The sequence below is a fragment of the Gossypium hirsutum genome, chromosome A04 (genome assembly GCF_007990345.1).
Source record: "Gossypium hirsutum isolate 1008001.06 chromosome A04, Gossypium_hirsutum_v2.1, whole genome shotgun sequence".
NCBI classification, from domain to species: Eukaryota; Viridiplantae; Streptophyta; class Magnoliopsida; order Malvales; family Malvaceae; genus Gossypium; species Gossypium hirsutum.
Genome location: NC_053427.1, coordinates 13,373,550 through 13,393,112, shown reverse-complemented (window position 1 = coordinate 13,393,112; position 19,563 = coordinate 13,373,550). Strand labels below are relative to the sequence as shown.

The window sequence follows — 19,563 nt, the reverse complement described above, 5'->3', positions numbered from 1 at the left end:
AGGTATCGTTTCTAAAACCTAAATATCATTATCTCTGTACCAGACAACAAAAATATAGCATAGTAAGGCATATAATCCATTCTAACCATAAACTAATCTACATATAACTAATACTTCATCAAACCATCGTCAAAACGTCTATAATAGCTATTTATAACATCATAAATATAATCTAGCAAGAAATAAAAACATCAAAACTAGTGTCCATAAAATCTAAAGCAATAAAGTCGTGAGGACATCCTAAATATCATGGCAAAAACCAGCAAAAAGTCTACCTGTACCACCCTAAACCCGGCCTAGATGTTATGGTCGTATCCGGAAGTGTCACAAGGTAGAGGTTTTGAAAACAGAGTTGTCTCATCAGAACATTCACATTATTAATTGAAAACACTGTTAATTAGTCCATTTGCCAAAACTTATTACAGCAAAAGCCTTAAAACAATTATAATTTGAAAATGCAGTCATGTTTTAGTAAAACATTTGTTTGCGTATAAATTGTCATTTTTAGAGGAAAACGTTTTGTTTAAACATGTAGTTTAACAACATATAAAACCAAAACCAACAATTATAAAACCCAAAAACTCCAGAAAGTCCTAGAATTTACAAACTCTCAAAATATAACCAAATTCATGAATAACCCATAAATAATTAAGTTTTATCAATTTACGTTCGAGTGGTCACCGCTGAGTCTCTACTGCACCGATCCGCCTAAGTCTATGGATTACCTGACAAAAAAGGCAAACATATGTGAGTTTACGTAAACTCAGTGTGTAACCCAACAGAATTAAGCATGCAAACATACAGAATCATATGCTTAGTCAGATACATATACATATTCAGTTTCAGATTTAGACGTGCATAATCCTACCCCTATCCTCTACACACCAACTCCGACCATCCCATCACACCATGTGGGGTTAAAAACACCCACCCATCCCGACACACCACGTTGTGCCGTTAAGACACATATCAGGTAATATGCAGCCAAGCTACCAGAATAAAAACGATTAACACCAAATAGAATACTTCCTCCGTATATACAAATCCCACCCCAATTACAGATACAGAAATTTAGACACAGATATAACAAAGTAGACATGCTCAACATGCTTTTTACCAATAACTGATATACATAAATCAGAATAGTCAGGCATACATTTAGTACCCTACTCAGATCAATCTATCAAAATATCATAGCATTCAATTCAGGGTTTAACTAGCCCTCACTGACCCTATAATAAGCCCATAGTCAATTGGAGCGACCCGTGCGACCTTAGGGAAAATTTCAAAATTACAGGCCCACACGCTCGTGTGGCCTATACGCCCAGATTGGCTTTTGCCCATATGGCCCGCACTGCATGGCCCAAATTCTGCACGCCCATGTGACATACCTGTATGGGCCCACACGACTGTATCTTGTACACGTCCATACCTTCATTGACCGCACGGCCGTGTCTTCCACATGGCCAACCACACAGGTAACCATACACCCGTGTGGTGTCAACAATGGGTTTTTTGGCTTTCACCGAAGCTTATTTTTTTGCGTTTCGAGTACACACCTGGTTCATTTTCGAAGCAAAATCACTTCCGAGACCACCAGCACCTAAAATTAGAATACATAACACCTTAAGCGACTAAAACAGAGTTAACAAAACTAAATCGATTGATGCCCAAAAACTTACTACGCAAAAAAATGCCCACATGATCAAACTAAACCGCTAAAATGACAACCTTTGCCTCACCGTATTATCCTACGCCACAGAATCCACCAATTACAACCATTAATCAGCCAATAATAAGATTGCCCCAAAATTCCAAAACCAAAAGTTAGCAAAAACCCAACTTCACTTACCAAGCCAATTAACAAACATCGTGAATCACAATATAAATTTGGATGAACAGATGAGGGCACAGATTGAAGAGAATGAACACAAAAGGATAGAATAGAGAAAGAAGCAGAAATAACGTCAGAATTTTGGGGAAAGAAATTGGAATTTTAAGAAGAAAATTAATAAAAAGGAAAAAGAATAAAAGATATGATAATATATCCCTTAATTTTCTCCCACTAACCTACTAAGTCACAACCTCTTCAGAATTTTAACTCCACTAAAAAACCATCAGACAATCGAGTAAAAATATATCATCCACGCTCGCGTAGAGATTCGAACACAAGACCTTCAACACACCAACCCCTTTACCACTTGAACCAGTAGGATCATTCTGATATGAATTTACAAGAAATTTAATATAAGCCCATTGAACAAGGGTAAGGCTTGGACCTAAAAATAACCAAAATTTTCCAAAGGTAGGGCTTGAACTTGGGACCTCTCACACACACCCAGAACACTTAACCACTAAAGAAGATACACATTTGTGGTAGATTTTTATAGAAACAGAAACAAATTTACTAGGGTGTTACACTACCATATTGCCTTTATTTCCCTAAAACATAAATGAATAAATAAGCTCCTACGAAATAATGCTAAAGTCTTACTGGGATCACTCCTTCGGAACCACACCTCTCACACCGGAACACAATAATCTGCAATCGTTTTAAAAAGGAGTGGGTGAGCTTAACAAGTTTAGTGAATGATTAGAATAACTATCATACAAACATGTTATCATGCATTAACGACAGAACCATTAGCACATTTACAACATTTTTAACTTTAGTATCATATTATACTTATTCATACATTATTCATTGGTTCGTTTACATAATAATTGCATAACCATTTAAGCATATATCACATTCTACATAATCTCATTTATTCATAATTTGACACTTAAGTTATGAAACATAAAAGTGGGCTTTATCACCATACATCGGATACACGGATCTCTAACACACCAAGTGACTCGTAGAGTCATACATATCCCAAAAGTATAGCATATAGCTTGCACTCTTTAACACACCAAATAGGTCTTAGTGAATGGAGCTTAGCTCATTTTCCCTTATCTCTCCAAATCTATCTCGGGCCTCAATGTCCCAAAAACAAATGACAAAGATGAGTACTCACAATACTAAGGCATGCGAACTGTAACGCCACAAAAATCCTTAATCTTTATTTTTGTACGTTTGTGACAAAAATATCTATCTGCTTCAGTGGTTAAGTGTTTTGGGAGTGTCTGAGAAGTCTTGGGTTCAAGCCTTAGCTTGAGCAAAATTTTTGTTTTTAATGGAATAACCCCTATCTCTAGTCAATAGGCTTATAAATAAATGTGGGTAAAATATGTCAAAATGGGCCTGCTGGTCTAGTGGATAAGTGTTGTGTTAAGTGACTGGGAGGTCTAGGGTTCGAATCTCTGCGCGATCAAAAGGGATTTATTTTTACTACTTGGCCATGGAAGAGTTGTAGTTTGACCAAAATTTTGAGTGTTTGAGAAGTGCGGGGATGTAGTGGACAGTTTTTAGGAGGTTTTTGAGGGATTTTATTTTATTTTGTTATCTCTTTTCAAAAAAATTTGGCTCCTCTCAATTCTCTGAAGATTTTAACGATAGTTTTCTCTGCTTTTGAAGGCTACTGTTCATCTTTTTGCTCTTTTCCTAACCAATTATTGCTAGGTGCATTTTGCTATAGTTCTTTTTGTGCCCTTCGCTTTGCCCCTTTCTACGACAGGTGTTCCTTTCTCCTCTTTTACCGATTCTTTTCTTCTTCTTCTTCCCTCTTTGTGTCATCCCTTTCTATTTTTGTGGCTTTCGTTCTTTACTTTTCTACCCTCTGTTGAATTTTTGTGGCTTTAACCCTCTTTTCTTTTTTGGTTTTATTTTTAAATTGTCCCTTTCCCGCTACGCGGTTCTGCGCTTTCAGTAAGTGTGTGATTTGTTTTGGTTCAAACCATTTATATGAATAACTGTTAATAGGGGTTTCGACTGGAATACATGTAATAACCGAGGAGCTAGTAATCACTCTTTATCAATGATTTATGTGTGTAAGGCATCGGTTGTTCAAGTAGGGTAAGTGGCTATCGATATTTTGGTCAAGTGTTTTGAAGAGGGGTTGTTTTAATTTGATTGATATGCAATTAATTATGTGTCATGGTTTCAAATGAACTACAATTTAGGATTGATTGTGAAGTTGTTTGTCGACTAGAGTGTTGATAGTTTTGGGTGCACTTTTGCGGTTGAAACAAACAAAGTGTGTAAACACAATCTCAACTATGAAAATTGGCAAAAGTCGGATTAAGTGAACGACGATGCCACACGGGCATGCGCTCGCTCGTGTGGTAGTCCGTGACTAAACATGGGTTTGTGATCAATAAGGCCGGCCATGTGCGATTTCATGGGCTAGGCCGAATTGGGCAGTGTGGGCCCCATACGGGTAAAACACATGAATGTGTGGCAATATTGGGCCAGGTCGTGTGATCCATGAGGCCAAGGCCATTTTAGGCCATATGGGCCACACGGGCGTGTAGGCCCACATGGGCCCGTAATATGGGTCGTGTTGGCCAATGGGCGAGTGGGCCCACATGGGCCCGCAATATGGGTCGTGGGCCCATTTTCACTGTTTGATTACTAAGGTTGCACGGGTCGCCTGAGTCGACTGTGGACCTACTGTTGGGTTAGTAAGCTTATTTAGACCCCTAATTGACTGAAAGACTGTTATACCTCTGTGTGATGTATATATATATGTATGTGTATGATTGTAATTTTAGCATGCCATTTAAACTGTTTTGGATGCATGTATGATACCATGATATGACAGACATGATTGTATGATGCATTGCATTGGATGGCTTCTATACTGATTGGAGGAAATGTACTGAAAGGCTTCGAGCCTATATTACTGGCAGCCCAGCTGCATATTACTGTTTAGTGCTACATTTGGTACTTTCTAGAGTGTAGGGATGGGTGGGTTGATTATATCACCACATGGAGTGTAAGGTTGGATGGAGATGGAGTGTAGAAGCTGGATAGGTAGGACTTGTATACTGTTTAATCTGTTACTGCACTGATTATTGTTACTGCAATGGGCCAAGGCCCAAACACATGACTGTTTTTGTATTGAAAGGGGCTAAAGCCCAAACTGATGTTGTCACTGTTACTAAAAAAGGCTTAGGCCCAGACTTTGCTCATTTTTTGACTGTTTGCTTATATGGGATTACACACTAAGTTTTCGTAAACTCACCCTCCTGTTTTAACTGTACAGGGAATCCCTAGACACAGGCGGATCGGTGCAATGGAGGACTTAGCAGTGGCCACACGATCTATCTAATTTTAAATAGTATTTTATGATTTTGATTTAATTCTTGGGGTATTTTACTGTAATAATGGCCTCTTTGTATTTTTATTATTAAATTTGAGATTTTTAATTGTTTTGGTTTATAACTGCTAGTAGTAGGAAAAGACGCAAGTTTTCAAAAAGATAAATGTTTCATCAAAGATACCACGAATACAGAACCTATTTTAAGAGCTTTCACAATAAATGAAGTTTTAATGTTAATAACTTTTTGACAATGACTCACATTTTGGAAATGAATGACATGTCTTTGAATCATCATTAAGATCATACAAAGAGGTTAAATAGAAAAAGGATTTTCATCGATATCACATTTTACGAAAAACACTTCAATATGACATCGCCAAATTTGACCATAACGTCTAGGTCAGGTTTGGAGTGTTATATTTAGTGGAATCAGAGCCAGGTTACAAAACTCGGCTGTGGATTTGGGTTTCTTTTAAAACTTGAAATTTTTAAAAGAACTGTTCCTAATGATTTGAAGTATTTTAAAATGTTTTACTGAATGTGTGATACACCGAGTCTCCAGCGTCGATTCTGTAAGACTTTTGAAACTGTTATTTGTTTAAACTGAAATGTTGAGAGTACTGTAGGTAGTAGACTATACTGAAACACTCTAGTTAGGGTAAACTAACTGTAGTAAGACTGCGATATAAGAAAACGAACTCTGAATTATTGATACTGTTTTCCACAAAATATCTGTTAATAAACACTGGAACTGTAAATTGATGCATAAAACTATTAATACAGATAAAATGCAATTCAATAATGAGCACCAGAGGTTCTCGTGGATGGGGTACAAGAGGCCGTGGAAGAGGCCCTAGAGGTACTCAAGCTGGGTCCTCGTAGCCTGGCCATATACCTAATTTGGAAACTAGTGAGACATCAGCTTCATCTGTGACTGAGACTGGGTCTCATGATCGTGCGACTGGGGATGACGAGCTGTCCCAAGCCATGTTACAGATTCTGGAGAGGGTAGCTGGGCCCAATACTGGTCTTGTAGGCCGAGGGTCGGTTACGAAACGACTTTGGTCTAATGGTGCTGAGATTTTCAGGGGTATTGCTGGAGTTGCCCCTAATGTGGCTGAGTATTGGATTGAGGCCACAGAAAGGATCATGGATGATCTCGAATGCACCCTCGAGTGGAAACTAAAGGGTGTAGTGTCACTACTGAGAGATGAGGCTTACCAGTGGTGGCTTACAGTTAAAGAGGGCACTCAGCTCGATCGACTATCCTGGGAGTTTTTCAAGGCTACTTTCCATGGAAAGTATGTGGGTGCTAGTTACGTGGATGCCCAGAGGAGAGAGTTTCTAAATCTAACACAGTGGGATAGATCAGTGGCTGAATAAGAGGCTGAATTTTTGCGACTAAGCCGCTATGCGCGAGGGATTGTGGCAACTGAGTACGAGCGATGTGTTCAGTTCGAGGATGGTATCAGGGATAGTTTACGGATTCTGATAGCTCCACAGAGGGAGTAAGATTTTGCTGCATTAGTTGATAAGACAAAGATCGCTGAGGAGGTGAAGCGCACTAAGCGTCTAAACCGTGAGAAGGAGAGAGATGGGCCGGTCAGAGTTGGGGGCCGTGAAAAGATCAAAGAGGAAGAAACTAGCCATTGATGATTCTCTCAACAAACCAGTTCCAACCCATAATGGAGTAAAGTCTGTAATGGCTGATAATCTCTGCAATTTCTCCATAAATTCTGACCTTTGCATTTGCATGGTCACTTGGAACATGAATGGACAGGTTCGAATCAAATCCAAGTTCTTGTAATAATCTTAATCAAATCATTCATCATCTTGAAGTATAATAATATATATATTAAGGTCTCGTATGAAGATCTGGTGGAGCTGTTTGGGAACAACCTTGGGTTCGATTTACTTGTGGTTGGCTTCAAGAAGTGCCTAGAAAGGACCTTGCAAGATTATTGCAAGATGCTTTTGTTGATGCTCTAGTAGATATTGATGGAACCTTACAACATTTGAAAAGGTTGGCTGAAGAGTTAAACATCAAGTCAACAAAAGAGGAAACATGGAGTTTTAGAACCAAGGTTTTATGTTTACATATTTAATTATATACTTTAGCTTTTTTTCTATTATGATTAGATATATTTAAGCATCAAATTATCCGTATGATATGATTACCAATTTAGATCTAAACTTGAAAAAGAAATTTTAAGTGTTGCCTTGATTGGCTTGATTAGTGCATCCAAGGCAAGCTCACACTACTTACCTAGTTTAATGGGCTTGACCAATATGTGCTAGGCTGTGAACAAGATTTTTCACAAATTTTTGGCAACTCGTACTGAATTTTTATTTAAATATGAAATTATTAATGTAAACATATTTTATATTTACTAAATAGTTAGTCGAGCCAATAGGTTGGCTCGAGCTAAGATGTAGTAATTGAATTTAAAAAAAAACTTAATCATAAAAAAATAAATGTATTAGAAGAAAATAATTTTGCACCATTTCATATGTATTGAACGATGAAATGGTTTTTTTTTTATATAACACTATTTGTATTTATAAATTTAACAGGAAGGAGGGTTGAAGTATGAATTTGGAGACTTACTAAAATTCTTGACGGTGAAGGGAGGTAATCATCATGTTACATCTTCTCAACCATCACAAGCTTTTTCTATTTTCTCAAATTTCACAATTAATTGGATGCATTGAGGATTGGTGATAAAACTTATGGATCAAATGGTCATGATTCATGTTGAATCCATCATTCACCATAATAAGACTTGTCGTTGTAATAATTTATTGTACTGATATGTATTATTTTATGATGCATGGACATCATAAATTTTTATATTATGCAATAATATAATTAGTTAAATCATCTAATATCTAACAGATAATTATTATTTTAATAAAATCATGCATCAATTTTTTTTTCAATTTTCATACATGAAATTAACAAATAAAGAGAACTCAACCTAATATGTGTAAAAAAGAATTGATCCATTTGAAACAAGATTTTGTTTTCTAATGTTAGGGTTTGCTTGAACCTTTTCAAACACCTTTTATAAATTTTTATATGCATTTTGTATATTTGAATATATTAGATACATACTCTAAAACAATGTCAATAGCAATTTCTTATATTTTCTTCATCAAAAGTGTATTATTTAAATAATTAAGCAAAAAAGATGGAGTAATACATTTACATAGTGCTTATTATAAAAGACGATCACAATATGTACACAAAACCCTTTTTTCTTTAACTCTCCTACAAAAGAAAACTTAACCTTAGATTTGCATTATTGTGTGATTAGCCACCACTTTCTCCCTTCTATTACTTCCATCTTTATTTTACTTTTTTCTATTTCCTTCTTTACCCCTTGTCTTTGAAAAACATAAAGGCCTCCCTCGGGGAGGTTTTGGAGCAACAATTTCGAGAAGCAACATGATTGAGCTTGTTTCATAGTTGTTGTCTCATCTCCTGCATTAAGGTGCTTGTTTTCATTACAAATTTGGCTATCTCGTGGAAACATCACAAAACAAGATGAGTGTTCTTTTATGGCACATTGGAGTGGACAAAAAATGGCTTTCAAGTTTGTTGTGTCTTGGCCATTCTTTGTCCTAATTCTTTTGTTCGACTCTAATGTCTTTGTGATTCCCCTGTCTTTTAAATTTCAGTTTTGCTTTAGCCCTTCGGTTGTAGCCAAGAAATACGATCACATTGCATGCAAGAGAAGGGCTTGTGAACCAATTCTTCTTTCAATAAATTAGTAATGGAAAACCTATGTTTCCTTGTCTTTGGAGGCCTTATTCCAAGATTTATTTTGTTGGATTTTCGATGCATTCTAGCACCTTTTTATATCGCTCTAAATTGTTAAATGCTTATGCAACAACTTTTACTTTAATGAAAGTTTCTTTTCATTTGTTAAAATTACACAAATTCCCAATCCATGTACTTCAACAAATATCAACATATGTCAATAACTTCTTTTATCTTGATTTGTCAATAGCTCAACTTCCCATCTCCTGCTCAAAGCTTAAATACTTTTTCTTTTACCAACTTCTCTAGATCAAGTAGTCAGTATCATACCAGTGGATGCAAAGTTTTTGTTTTGGTATTGATAGGTAACCGTACTAGTGTATTTTATGTTTTCTTTCAGGCTTATTATTGTTTCTTAAATATATTTTCCTGTTTATATATATAGTCTAATTCTTAATTTCTTGATAAATTATATTATATACGCAAATATACCATAACAATATACATTTGAACAATTTATTGAAAAATATATACTTTAAAAAAATATTAATTGTATCCAATGATTATATTTTATTTCTAAATGCAACTATAAAATAAAAATCTTACTTTTTAAGATAAAATAGCGTAAAATTTTTATTGAAAGTGTGAAAATCTTATGCCAACTGGTATAGGCTAGGATAAGTTGAAATAAACTGAAACACAACAAAAACAAACCAAAATTTGGTCCAAACAAAAACAACTGATCCAAGATAAATTAAAATTAAAATAACAAGGGTTTTGAAATTAAAAATTAAAAAATAAAACTACTAAAAGAAATATCGCAAAAAAAATTGTGATATCAATACGATCAGAATCTAGTGAAAGGCGAAATCTCAATTTTGATTCACTAGTTCGGTCAACAATGTAAAGATAAATTCAATATTCTTTAATAAATTTGTTATTGTTACAACAATACTCCTAGCAACAAGTCTCCACTGAAAGAAGCTCACTAAAATTATTTCACTTATTAAACAAATAACCGTAAAGTTATTTACCTAAGATTTAATTTGTTAGTGTCAACAAAATCTAAAGAATCCCAATTCTAGCCAAATAGCACACATAAGCGGGGTTTACATATCCACAAAACATGAATTACCTGCGTAGCTTATACCCAATCATGTTGTTCGTCACAAGTTTGACATATTTATGAATTGTAATTTATATGAAAAAATTCTAAGCTATTGAATATGATAACTACAGTCAACAAATCCACGTATTAGTGATTAATGCAGAAGGTGCATAAATATCAAAGAACAAAGAAGTAGGAAAATCAATTAGATTTCACAAACTGGAAGAATAAAAAAAATGAAATTCATAAACTAGAATGAAGAGTGATATTAGGGTAGCGTTCACGAAGGCCCAAAAGTCCCAAAATGATTAGAAGTTGTTTCCAGATTTACAAGACTCATTTTTTATTCAGGAGGGTCAAAATCGATTCCTACGATTTGCAGGGAAGCAAGCAAGGGAGTTTATGCCTGAAATAACAAATGAAAAAAGGTGAATTAATACCAACAACCGAAGCAAAGAAAATACTAAGAAATTAACCACTATAGCAAAACAGGTATTTAGCGGCGTTTGAATGAAAAACGCCGCTAAAGAACAAGCATTAGCGGCACTTTTTAAAAACACCGCTATATGTAAACCTTTAGCGGCATTTTTTAAGAAACGCTGCTATAGGCACACCTTTAGCGACGTCTTTTAAAAAACGCCGCTAATGCTCGATCTTTAGCGGCGCTTTTTAAAAAATGCTACTAATGCTCGATCTTTAGCGGCGCTTTTTTAAAAAACGCCGCTAATGCTTAATCTTTAGCGGCGTTTTTTGAACAACGCCGCAAAAGAATTTTGCAAAAGGCCATTGTTGCTTTTAGTGGCTTTAGCGGCGCTTTTTGAAAATTGCCACAAAAATGAAAAAATTAAAATACTATTATTTAAAATAATTTTAAAAATTTTTGGTATATCACTAATTGTTTTTTAATTTATATGTTAAATATTTTCCTATATAATTCTAAAAGAGATAGTATTAATTTTAAAATATTGAATTAATTGTTATTATAGTTTAGGGTTTACGGTATATGGTTAAAGGTTTAATGTTTATGAGTTACTATTTTAAGGTTTATGGATTATGGGTTTAGGGATTTTAGTTTAAAGGTGGTTTAAGGGTTAGGGTTTAATGTTTAGGTGTTAGGGGTTAAGGGTTATGAGTTCAAGGTTTAGGGTTTATGTTTTAGGATTTATGGTTTAGGGTTTAGGGATTAAGAGTTTAGGGTTTAGATTAATTAGTATTTTTTAATTTATATGATAAATATTTTCTTATATAATTATAAAAGAGATAGTATTAATTTTAAAATATTGAATTAATTATCATTATAGTTTAGAGTTTATAGTTTAGGGTATATGGTTTAGGGTTTAAAGTGTATGGGTTACTATTTTAAGGTTTACGGATTATGAGTTTAGGGATTATGGTTTAGGGGTTGGGGTTTAAGGCTTAGGGGTTATGGGTTAAGTTTTAGGTTTTTAAGGTTTAGAGATTATATTTATGATTAAGGATTATGGTTTAGGGGTTAGGGTTTAAGGCTTAGATTAATTAATGTTTTGTAATTTATATATTAAATAATTTATTATATAATTGTAAAAGAGATAATATTAATTTTAATATATTAAAATTATGATTATAGTTTAAATTATGTAAGAGATAATTTCCCCCTTTTCCCTAATCTGAATCCTTAAAATAATCACCCCTTTTTCCCCAATTCGAAATCCAAAATCCCCAGTAAATGTTTCTTTTTCTAACAATGGTTTAGTGTGTAATTGTATACATGAACTTTAATTTGACCCAGTTCTTGTAAATTATTAGCACAATTATTGATATAATATCATTTTATATTTATATATTGCATACATAAATATTTATATTTATCCAATATAAAAATATATTGATGTATTTATTTTTTAAAATGTGTATGATTAAATCAAAACTAAAGTTTCAACTATACATTTAAACAACAATTAGAATTTCACGTCTACAATTACACATTAAACCGAAATTCATATATAATTATGAGATGTATCTCTATCAAAATTTAGGTATACATATAATTAAATGCCATTTATATAAAAATCTAAATAACTAATGCGGACCATACTAATTAAAAGAATAATGCTTGTATTGTTGTGCCATTTTGTATTTTTTTTAATTCATCGATTTCATTGTATTTCTGTTAAACTTTCCTTTTATATTTTATATGATAATTTAAAAATTATAAAAATCTTCAAAAAAATTTAAAATTTAAAAATTAAAAATAAAAAACTTAAAACTTTAATATTTAATATTTTTGTTCATATTTTAGTTAAAAAGTTCAATATTCAAAATTAAAAAAATCCTAAAAAATGATAACCTCAGTACAAAAATTTTGAAAGAAAAAATAAAAAAAATATGTTAAAAATAAAAAAAATTAAAATTAAACAATAGTGGCATTTTGTGCAAAACGCCACAAAAAAGTGAGCTATAATGGCGGTTTTAGTAGAAACGCCGCAAAGAAAAGAAATCAAAATCCCAAATTTTTTGTTACCCACTCGTTACTCCCTCTTTTTCTCATCTCCGTCGCACGCCCTAAATCCCCCAAATAAGGCAGTTATGTCTCTGCGTTTTCGCTTATTATTTAAGAGGACTCGTATTCTCTCCTCAACCTTTTATCAAAGGATAGTAATCTAAATGGAAATTGAAGCCGAAAGCTCGTTGAAATCCCTTACCAACTACCAAGGTTATTTTCTTCCTTTTTGCTATCTTCGATTCGTTGAATAATAGCTTTTTAATGAACCAAATTCCATTGAAAACTGTCAATCTCGAGTTTGATTGTCAAAGTCAGGTTCCTTTATGGACGCACCTGTTACTTATATTATGGAATCAAAGATTGGGTTGCTAGATTTTGATCCGAATTCGATATAGGTTTAGAAAGATTAAACAATTTGCTAGATTTTTCTTTCTTTTTTGTCTCTGGGATTTGAGAGTTGTGAAGGTTAAGAAGGTCTTGAGTGATGACATTACAAGAGAAGTTAGGTAGATTTAAGCAGGAGAAGTGTCAGTCGATGCTCTCCAACATTGCAGCAAAATCAGCATCTTCTGGGTCCACTCCAAAACCTGCACCTGCAATCGCCTCCCCCTTTTCCCCTGTTGTCTGCTTGCACGGTTCTCTTGTTGCATTTCCATGAAGTAGGCTTTATTGAAGATACATTGCCCATGCCTTATTGTGTATAAGCTGTTTTTCATCAAGTGGAAATTTCTTAATGACCATTGTATTATCTTTTCTGCAGGAAAAACAAAAGGCGAGAGTAAGAGAAAAAATTGACAAATGTGTTAAAGAAAAATTGGTTGATTTATGTGATTTGTTGAATATTCCATTTATGAGGACCAGTGTAAGAAAGGTACGTAAGAAATGTATAAAATGTACCATTTTTATGCAATAATATTTCTTGCTTCTTTGGGTATAAGTCATTTCTATTTTGAAGGAGGAAGTCACTGCCAAATTATTGGAATTTTTGGAATCCCCTCATGCTACTACAGACGTTCTTCTTGCTGACAAGGAACAGGTGCAAATGTTATTTGTATTGTTAATATAGATATTACCTCATTGTTATTTTTTGGTCCAGTCATGTGAAATTTTTTTAATGTTATTTGTTATTTGGTGTGGTTTTTCTCCCTGTATTGGTCCTTCTATAGTCCTGTTTAGTTGGTTTAGAAATATATTTGGTTTGATTACAGATTTAAGTGATATTACCAATGAATATTTCTGGATTCAGAATAAATTATGTTTCACTTGCCTAGTAATGAATTACCAATGAATATTCGTGGCAGACATTGAGTATGCAATTAGTTATATTATTACTTTAATGCAGGCTGCAGAACAGGATTATGAGAAGGAAAAACTTAACGAAAGGATCGCCTGCGTAGTTTGACTTTGCTACTTGTTTTTAGCTTTGCTGCGATTTATCATCTTTTTTTTTAAAATTCTTGTATTTGCTCTAGTTTTGCTGCGTGATTGTTTGTCTATTTTGTGTTTTTTTTGTTGTTAGTTTTGTGTTATAATTTGTTATCAGACCCTGTTATTGGATTTATAATTAGCGCTTATTGGATTTACTGGTATTTTTAGTCAAATCTATAGTTATCTTCAGGGTCTCTCTTCTAGATTTAAACCCTTCTGCGTTGTTCATTTAAAACCAGTCCTTTGTTGGGAAGTTTTTTGCCGTCAAATGAGGGATTCTTTACTCAATTTACCAACATTTTCACATGCATATGCCTGCGTGAATCCGAATTAAACTCTGACTGTACTTAAGAAACTATCAATAGGTGAAATCCCAATGGATTGAATCCGTGCTTGATTACCACTGTCAATGTTTTTAGGATAGTTTAGTTTTGATATAATGAAACAGAAAATGACAAAATAAAAATAACAAATAATTCTCATTTTTGAAAAAAGAAATATTTAAATATATAATCATTTCAGCTGTTAGTATTTATTTTTTATCAAATTTACTATCTATTGTGTTATAAAACTCATGTAAGTATGACTGTCTGATCAATATCCCTATTTAATGGTTAGTTAGAAATACCAAGGTATGCGAATTTTAAATTCATCTTTTTAACTTGAATATTAACTAATTCAGTAATTTGCATGCGTGTTCATTTGTTATGATTAGTTGTAGAACAATGGTTTTGCTCTATTGTATTGAGATTAAACAATTTGTGTAATATATGAGTTGAAGAACAATGGTTTTGCTCAGTTGTACTTCTATTAGCTCATGATCTCATATTAATATGTTTTTGTTATTTTTGTTTTCTTTCTCCTGAAGGCTGTAAAGCTACTGCTAAGGTTGGATGCTGAGAATCCGGATTCACATCGCTGCTTGGTATTTAACATTTACTATTTTGCGTTACCATATTGTGCACTTCTATTCATATCTTTTGGTTTTGGTGTATTGATCATCAATGAAGATGGGTTAATCTTTTTTTTTTGGTACAAAGGAGGTCGTATCTAAGGGAAGGGGTTGCAAATATTAATATTCAAACCCCAAAAGGCACATTTTATTTAATTTTGTTTTAGCAGGTTATTGAGTTTCCCCATCAAGGATAGTGAATATTGTGGATTTTATCAATTTATAAACTGGATTAATTAATGATAGAGCATGAAAATACATGACTTCAAACATGAATCAGAGCTTCAGATCAAATCTCTCAGAAATTCCGCCTAATTAACTTTAGAATTAAATAAATTAATGTAGTTAAACTTGCTATTTCCTGAAGCAGTAACACATTGAATGACTGGAATTTCTTATTTTATTGTCATCTTTGAATATTGTTCACTTTTTCTTCTCTTATTGCTGCTACTTGTTCATTTTGAAATAAATTTTGCACATAAAATTCACTATCAGAACAATGTTCTGGGTAGTGTTTTTTTTTGGTTGGGGTTGGGAACTTGGGGTGTTCCTTTAATTGTTTCTGAGCATCTAAAATAGCATGATTAATCTATTTTGTCTTCACATCTTTGTCTCCTAAAAGTAAGCCTACAACTACATCATAATATCTTGTAATCCTGTTAAAGCAATTTTCTATGTCTAACCTACTTTAATAATATTGGTAACAACATGATAATATAATGTCTAGATTTGGTTAATATTTTAATAATTCTTTCTTACTTGATATTATTGTATAGGGGTTTGCAAAAAGTCGAAGTTTTGGAAGTTCAGGTCAGGTAGAAGGTATTGTTGCTCTCACAGCTCGTCGAAGCGGGCTGCATCCTGGTACTCGATATTTGGCTAGGGGCATTAATTCCTATTTTAGCACAGGTAAGATGAAGTTACTATTTTTATCCCACGACTATGTAGACATGGTTACTAATACCTTCTCCTATCAAAGCTACTCTTTTATTTTCTTTATTCTTTTTTTTTTAAAAAATAACTTTTTTGTTTTTCTATTTAATGCTTTATGTTGAATTGACTTATATTTCTGCTGGGAGGTGATTGACAATAGCTTAAAGTGCATGGTTATACTATTTTTTAGAGGTACAATGATGCGTTGCACTAAAGTAACATGCTTATTTTAATTGTGTTTGGGGTACATGAGACAACTTTAAAGTTAAACATTTCCATGCTATTTCTTAACTATTTCTTATGTTTGGGGTACATGAGAGAACTTTAAAGTTAGACATTTCCATGCTATTTGTGTTTAATTGCTAAGAGCTCTTGTAATTCAGGTGGTGGCAGTCGATGCAAATCTTGTCTTAACCACTAGGGGCATTGAGAATACTACAAGGGCTTTAGTATCTAAGCTTAAGGCTATTTCAAAAGAGGTAATCTTAATACTCACCTGCTTTCATGTTTTCTTTATTTTACTATTTGAAGGGAATATAATTAGTGTGCGGTGGGGTTTAGGTTGAAGACAGTGAACTTGCTGATGTTGCTGCTGTTAGTCCTGGGAAGAACAATGAAATAGGAAATATGATAGCTGAGTCTATAAGTAAAGTTGGTCGAAAGGGTGTAATTACCTTTGAGGCGGGAAATCGAAATAAGGTATCAAATCTCCATCGTAGCAACGATGAACCTATTTAGAGTAGAATGCTTATTTTCCCTGTTGATTAATTATTGAAAAATCCTTAAGATCCTGGTGATATATAAGATTTGCATTTTACAGTTTAGTGTAACAAAATTTGAACATCATTTTTCAGTGAAACAAAGAAAGTTGTATTTACTATTTGCTATTTTTTACTGGTAGAAAATTTATTAACTGAATTTTATTTAAACTGTTGTAATAAATTGAATTTAAACACATTATTTATAAGAAACTAATTTCATACGAAGCGCTATAGTTGATATTACTATAGGAACAAAAATGTAAACGATGAAGAAAAATCACTAGAACTACAAATTATAAGGAATATCAAATGTGAAACATGTAAGAACGATAAATGCAAAAAAGTGGGATAGTGGTGACTTTTAGTGGCATTTTTAAGGAAAGCGTCGCTAAAACCATGACCTTTAGCGGCATTTGTGGGGTAAGCGCCGCTAAAAGTCATGACCTTTAGCGGCGTTTTTGGGGAAAGCGCAGCTAAAAGTCATGACCTTTAGCGGCATTTTTTGGGAAAGCGCCACTAAAGGTCATGACCTTTAGCGGCATTTTTTAAATAAACGCCGCAAAATGTTTGTGGCGTTGTCATTACTGACGTTTTTTGTGGCGCTTGTAAAAGCGCCGCAAATAGTTTTAGTGGCGTTTATAAGCACTGCTATAGGCCCAAAAAACGCCGCTAAAAACCTGTTTTGCTGTAGTGAACACCCTATACTCGACCTGGTCACCGAGCTCGAATATTAGGATGCCACACCACCGTCACACATCACACTCATTAAAATTGATATTAGGATGCCACACCACCGTCACACATCACACTCATTATTAAGCAAACACCTTCCATTTTAGCATTTTGTAAGAATTTTTAAGTCATACATATTCTGAATATCATTAAAACATGCTAAAAATTTATCAAGCCAACTTAAAATGAGAGTTAAATATGCTTTTAGAGCACCAAACCAAATTTCTAAATTATTCATGTAGGTATCGATATTTCTCTCAAATGGTATCGATATACTTGGAAAAGTGATACCAAAACAACATTCTGTTTCTCATTTAAAATCAAAATCTTAGAAATTATAGGTACTTTTCATAAAGTATCAATTATTTTACCCTGAGTATCGGTACTTGTGCTATGGTATCGATATCAAATTACGTTACTGACTTCTTTCACTTTCAAAAATCATGGAGGTATCATTTTTAAAACCTGAATATCAATATCTCTATGCTAGACAGCAAAAATATAGCAGAATAAGGTATATAATCCATTCTAACCATAAACTAATCTACATATAACTAATACCTCATCAAACCATTGTCAAAACGTCTATAATAGCAGTTCATAACATCATAAATATAATCGAGCAAGAAATCAAAATATCAAGACCAGTGTCCATAAAATATAAAGCAATAAAGTCGTGAAGACATCCTAAATATCATGGCAAAAACCAGCAAAAAGTCTACCATATTGCCTTTATTTCCCCAAAACATAAACCAATAAATAATAACCTACGAATAATGCTAAAGTCTTACTTGGATCACTCCCTCGGAACCACACCGCTCACACCGAAACACAACTAATCTGCAATGGTTTTAAAAAAGGAGTGGGTGAGCTTAACAAGCTCAGGGAATGATCAAAATAACTACCATACAAACATTTCATCATGCATTAACAAAGGAACCATTAGCACATTTACAACATGTTCAACTTTAGTTTCATATTATACTTATTCATGCATTACTCGTTGGTTCCTTTACATAATAATCACATAATCGTTTAAGCGTATATCACATTTTACATAACTACATTTATTAATAATTTGACACTTGAGCTATGGAACATAAAAGTGGGCTCAGGAACCATGTGACAGTTTGTGAGCTTAAGTAAATTCTTGTTGTGAATGATCCTAATATCGTTTTCTTATGTGAGACAAATTGCATACTAATAACTTTAATCCTATTCGTAATGCTTGTAGGATGGCGGGTTGTTTGGTAGTTAGCTCAGAAAGGAGAAGTGGCGGACTAGCCTTGCTTTGGAAAGAGGGTGTTAATGTTTTCGTTCAATAATACTTGAAACACAAAATTTAATCAATTGTTACAATGGAGAATCACAAGAGAACAAGGTTTACTGGCTTCTACGGTAATGTTGACCCAAATTTGAGAGCTAGTTCGTGGGATATTCTGAGGAACATTGGTAATGTGGTGAGGGAGGATTGGATTGTGGGAGGAGACTAGAAGGCAATTTTAAATGATACTGAGAAGAGGGTGGCTGCAAGAAAGCAAGGGCATCTATAGAGGAGTTCAAAGATATTATGGAAGACCTTGCCCTTGTGGATGTCAAAACGGATAATGGATGGTACACCTGGGTCAACAATAGTAAAGGAAAAAATATGGTCAAAGAAAGGTTAGATCACTTTCTTATTTCAAATAACACTATTGATATTGTTCCTTTCCTTGGAGCTATGGTTGTAACACCCTTAACCCGTATCTAACGTCGAAATAGGGTTTCAGAGCATTACTAGAATTTGCAAATCACCAAAAAAATTTTTAATTAAATACTTACCGATTCAATGTATCATATAAATAAATATATTACCATTCAATCAACAGCTTGGCACTTGTATAAGCATCAAACAGCAACATTGTTAGTATACTAGTACATATTTCATATAAATTCAGCATTGATATACTTATTTTCTTGACATGTCACACTTGAGTTTAATAATTGTCTTTACCTACATAATTTTCTTGTATCAACATATCAAAGATAATCATATATGTACATGTCATGAAACATATCATTCTCTTACCATTTCTTCATAAGTATATATCATTCATTTCATTATATCTATATTTCATGCTCCATCATTTCCATATATTTTATGTATATTTATTCTGGTAATAGTTTATATCAAACTTAATATAAATTATGTTCCATG

At 33.5% G+C, this 19,563-nt stretch overlaps 1 protein-coding gene across 4 annotated transcripts; it reads left to right on the top strand.

Moving 5' to 3' along the window:
* The first annotated feature begins 12,496 nt into the window (after positions 1 to 12,496).
* LOC107948439 (uncharacterized) lies at positions 12,497 to 19,296 on the top strand. 4 transcript variants are annotated; one of them, XM_041110971.1, is made up of 9 exons: positions 12,497 to 12,770; positions 13,321 to 13,431; positions 13,516 to 13,596; positions 13,903 to 13,953; positions 14,857 to 14,913; positions 15,717 to 15,849; positions 16,257 to 16,352; positions 16,435 to 16,572; positions 18,601 to 19,296. In XM_041110971.1, the coding sequence occupies exons 2-7, from the start codon at positions 13,411 to 13,413 to the stop codon at positions 16,292 to 16,294; spliced, it is 381 nt and encodes a 126-aa protein (XP_040966905.1). In that variant the 5' UTR covers positions 12,497 to 12,770; positions 13,321 to 13,410; the 3' UTR covers positions 16,295 to 16,352; positions 16,435 to 16,572; positions 18,601 to 19,296. The 4 variants fall into 4 exon arrangements, with proteins under 4 accessions (XP_040966905.1, XP_016738471.1, XP_016738472.1 ...); XM_016882982.2 differs by lacking the exon at positions 18,601 to 19,296 and having other exon boundaries at positions 16,435 to 16,750; XM_041110972.1 differs by lacking the exon at positions 13,903 to 13,953 and having other exon boundaries at positions 12,553 to 12,770; positions 18,601 to 19,229.
* Positions 19,297 to 19,563: the final 267 nt, after the last annotated feature.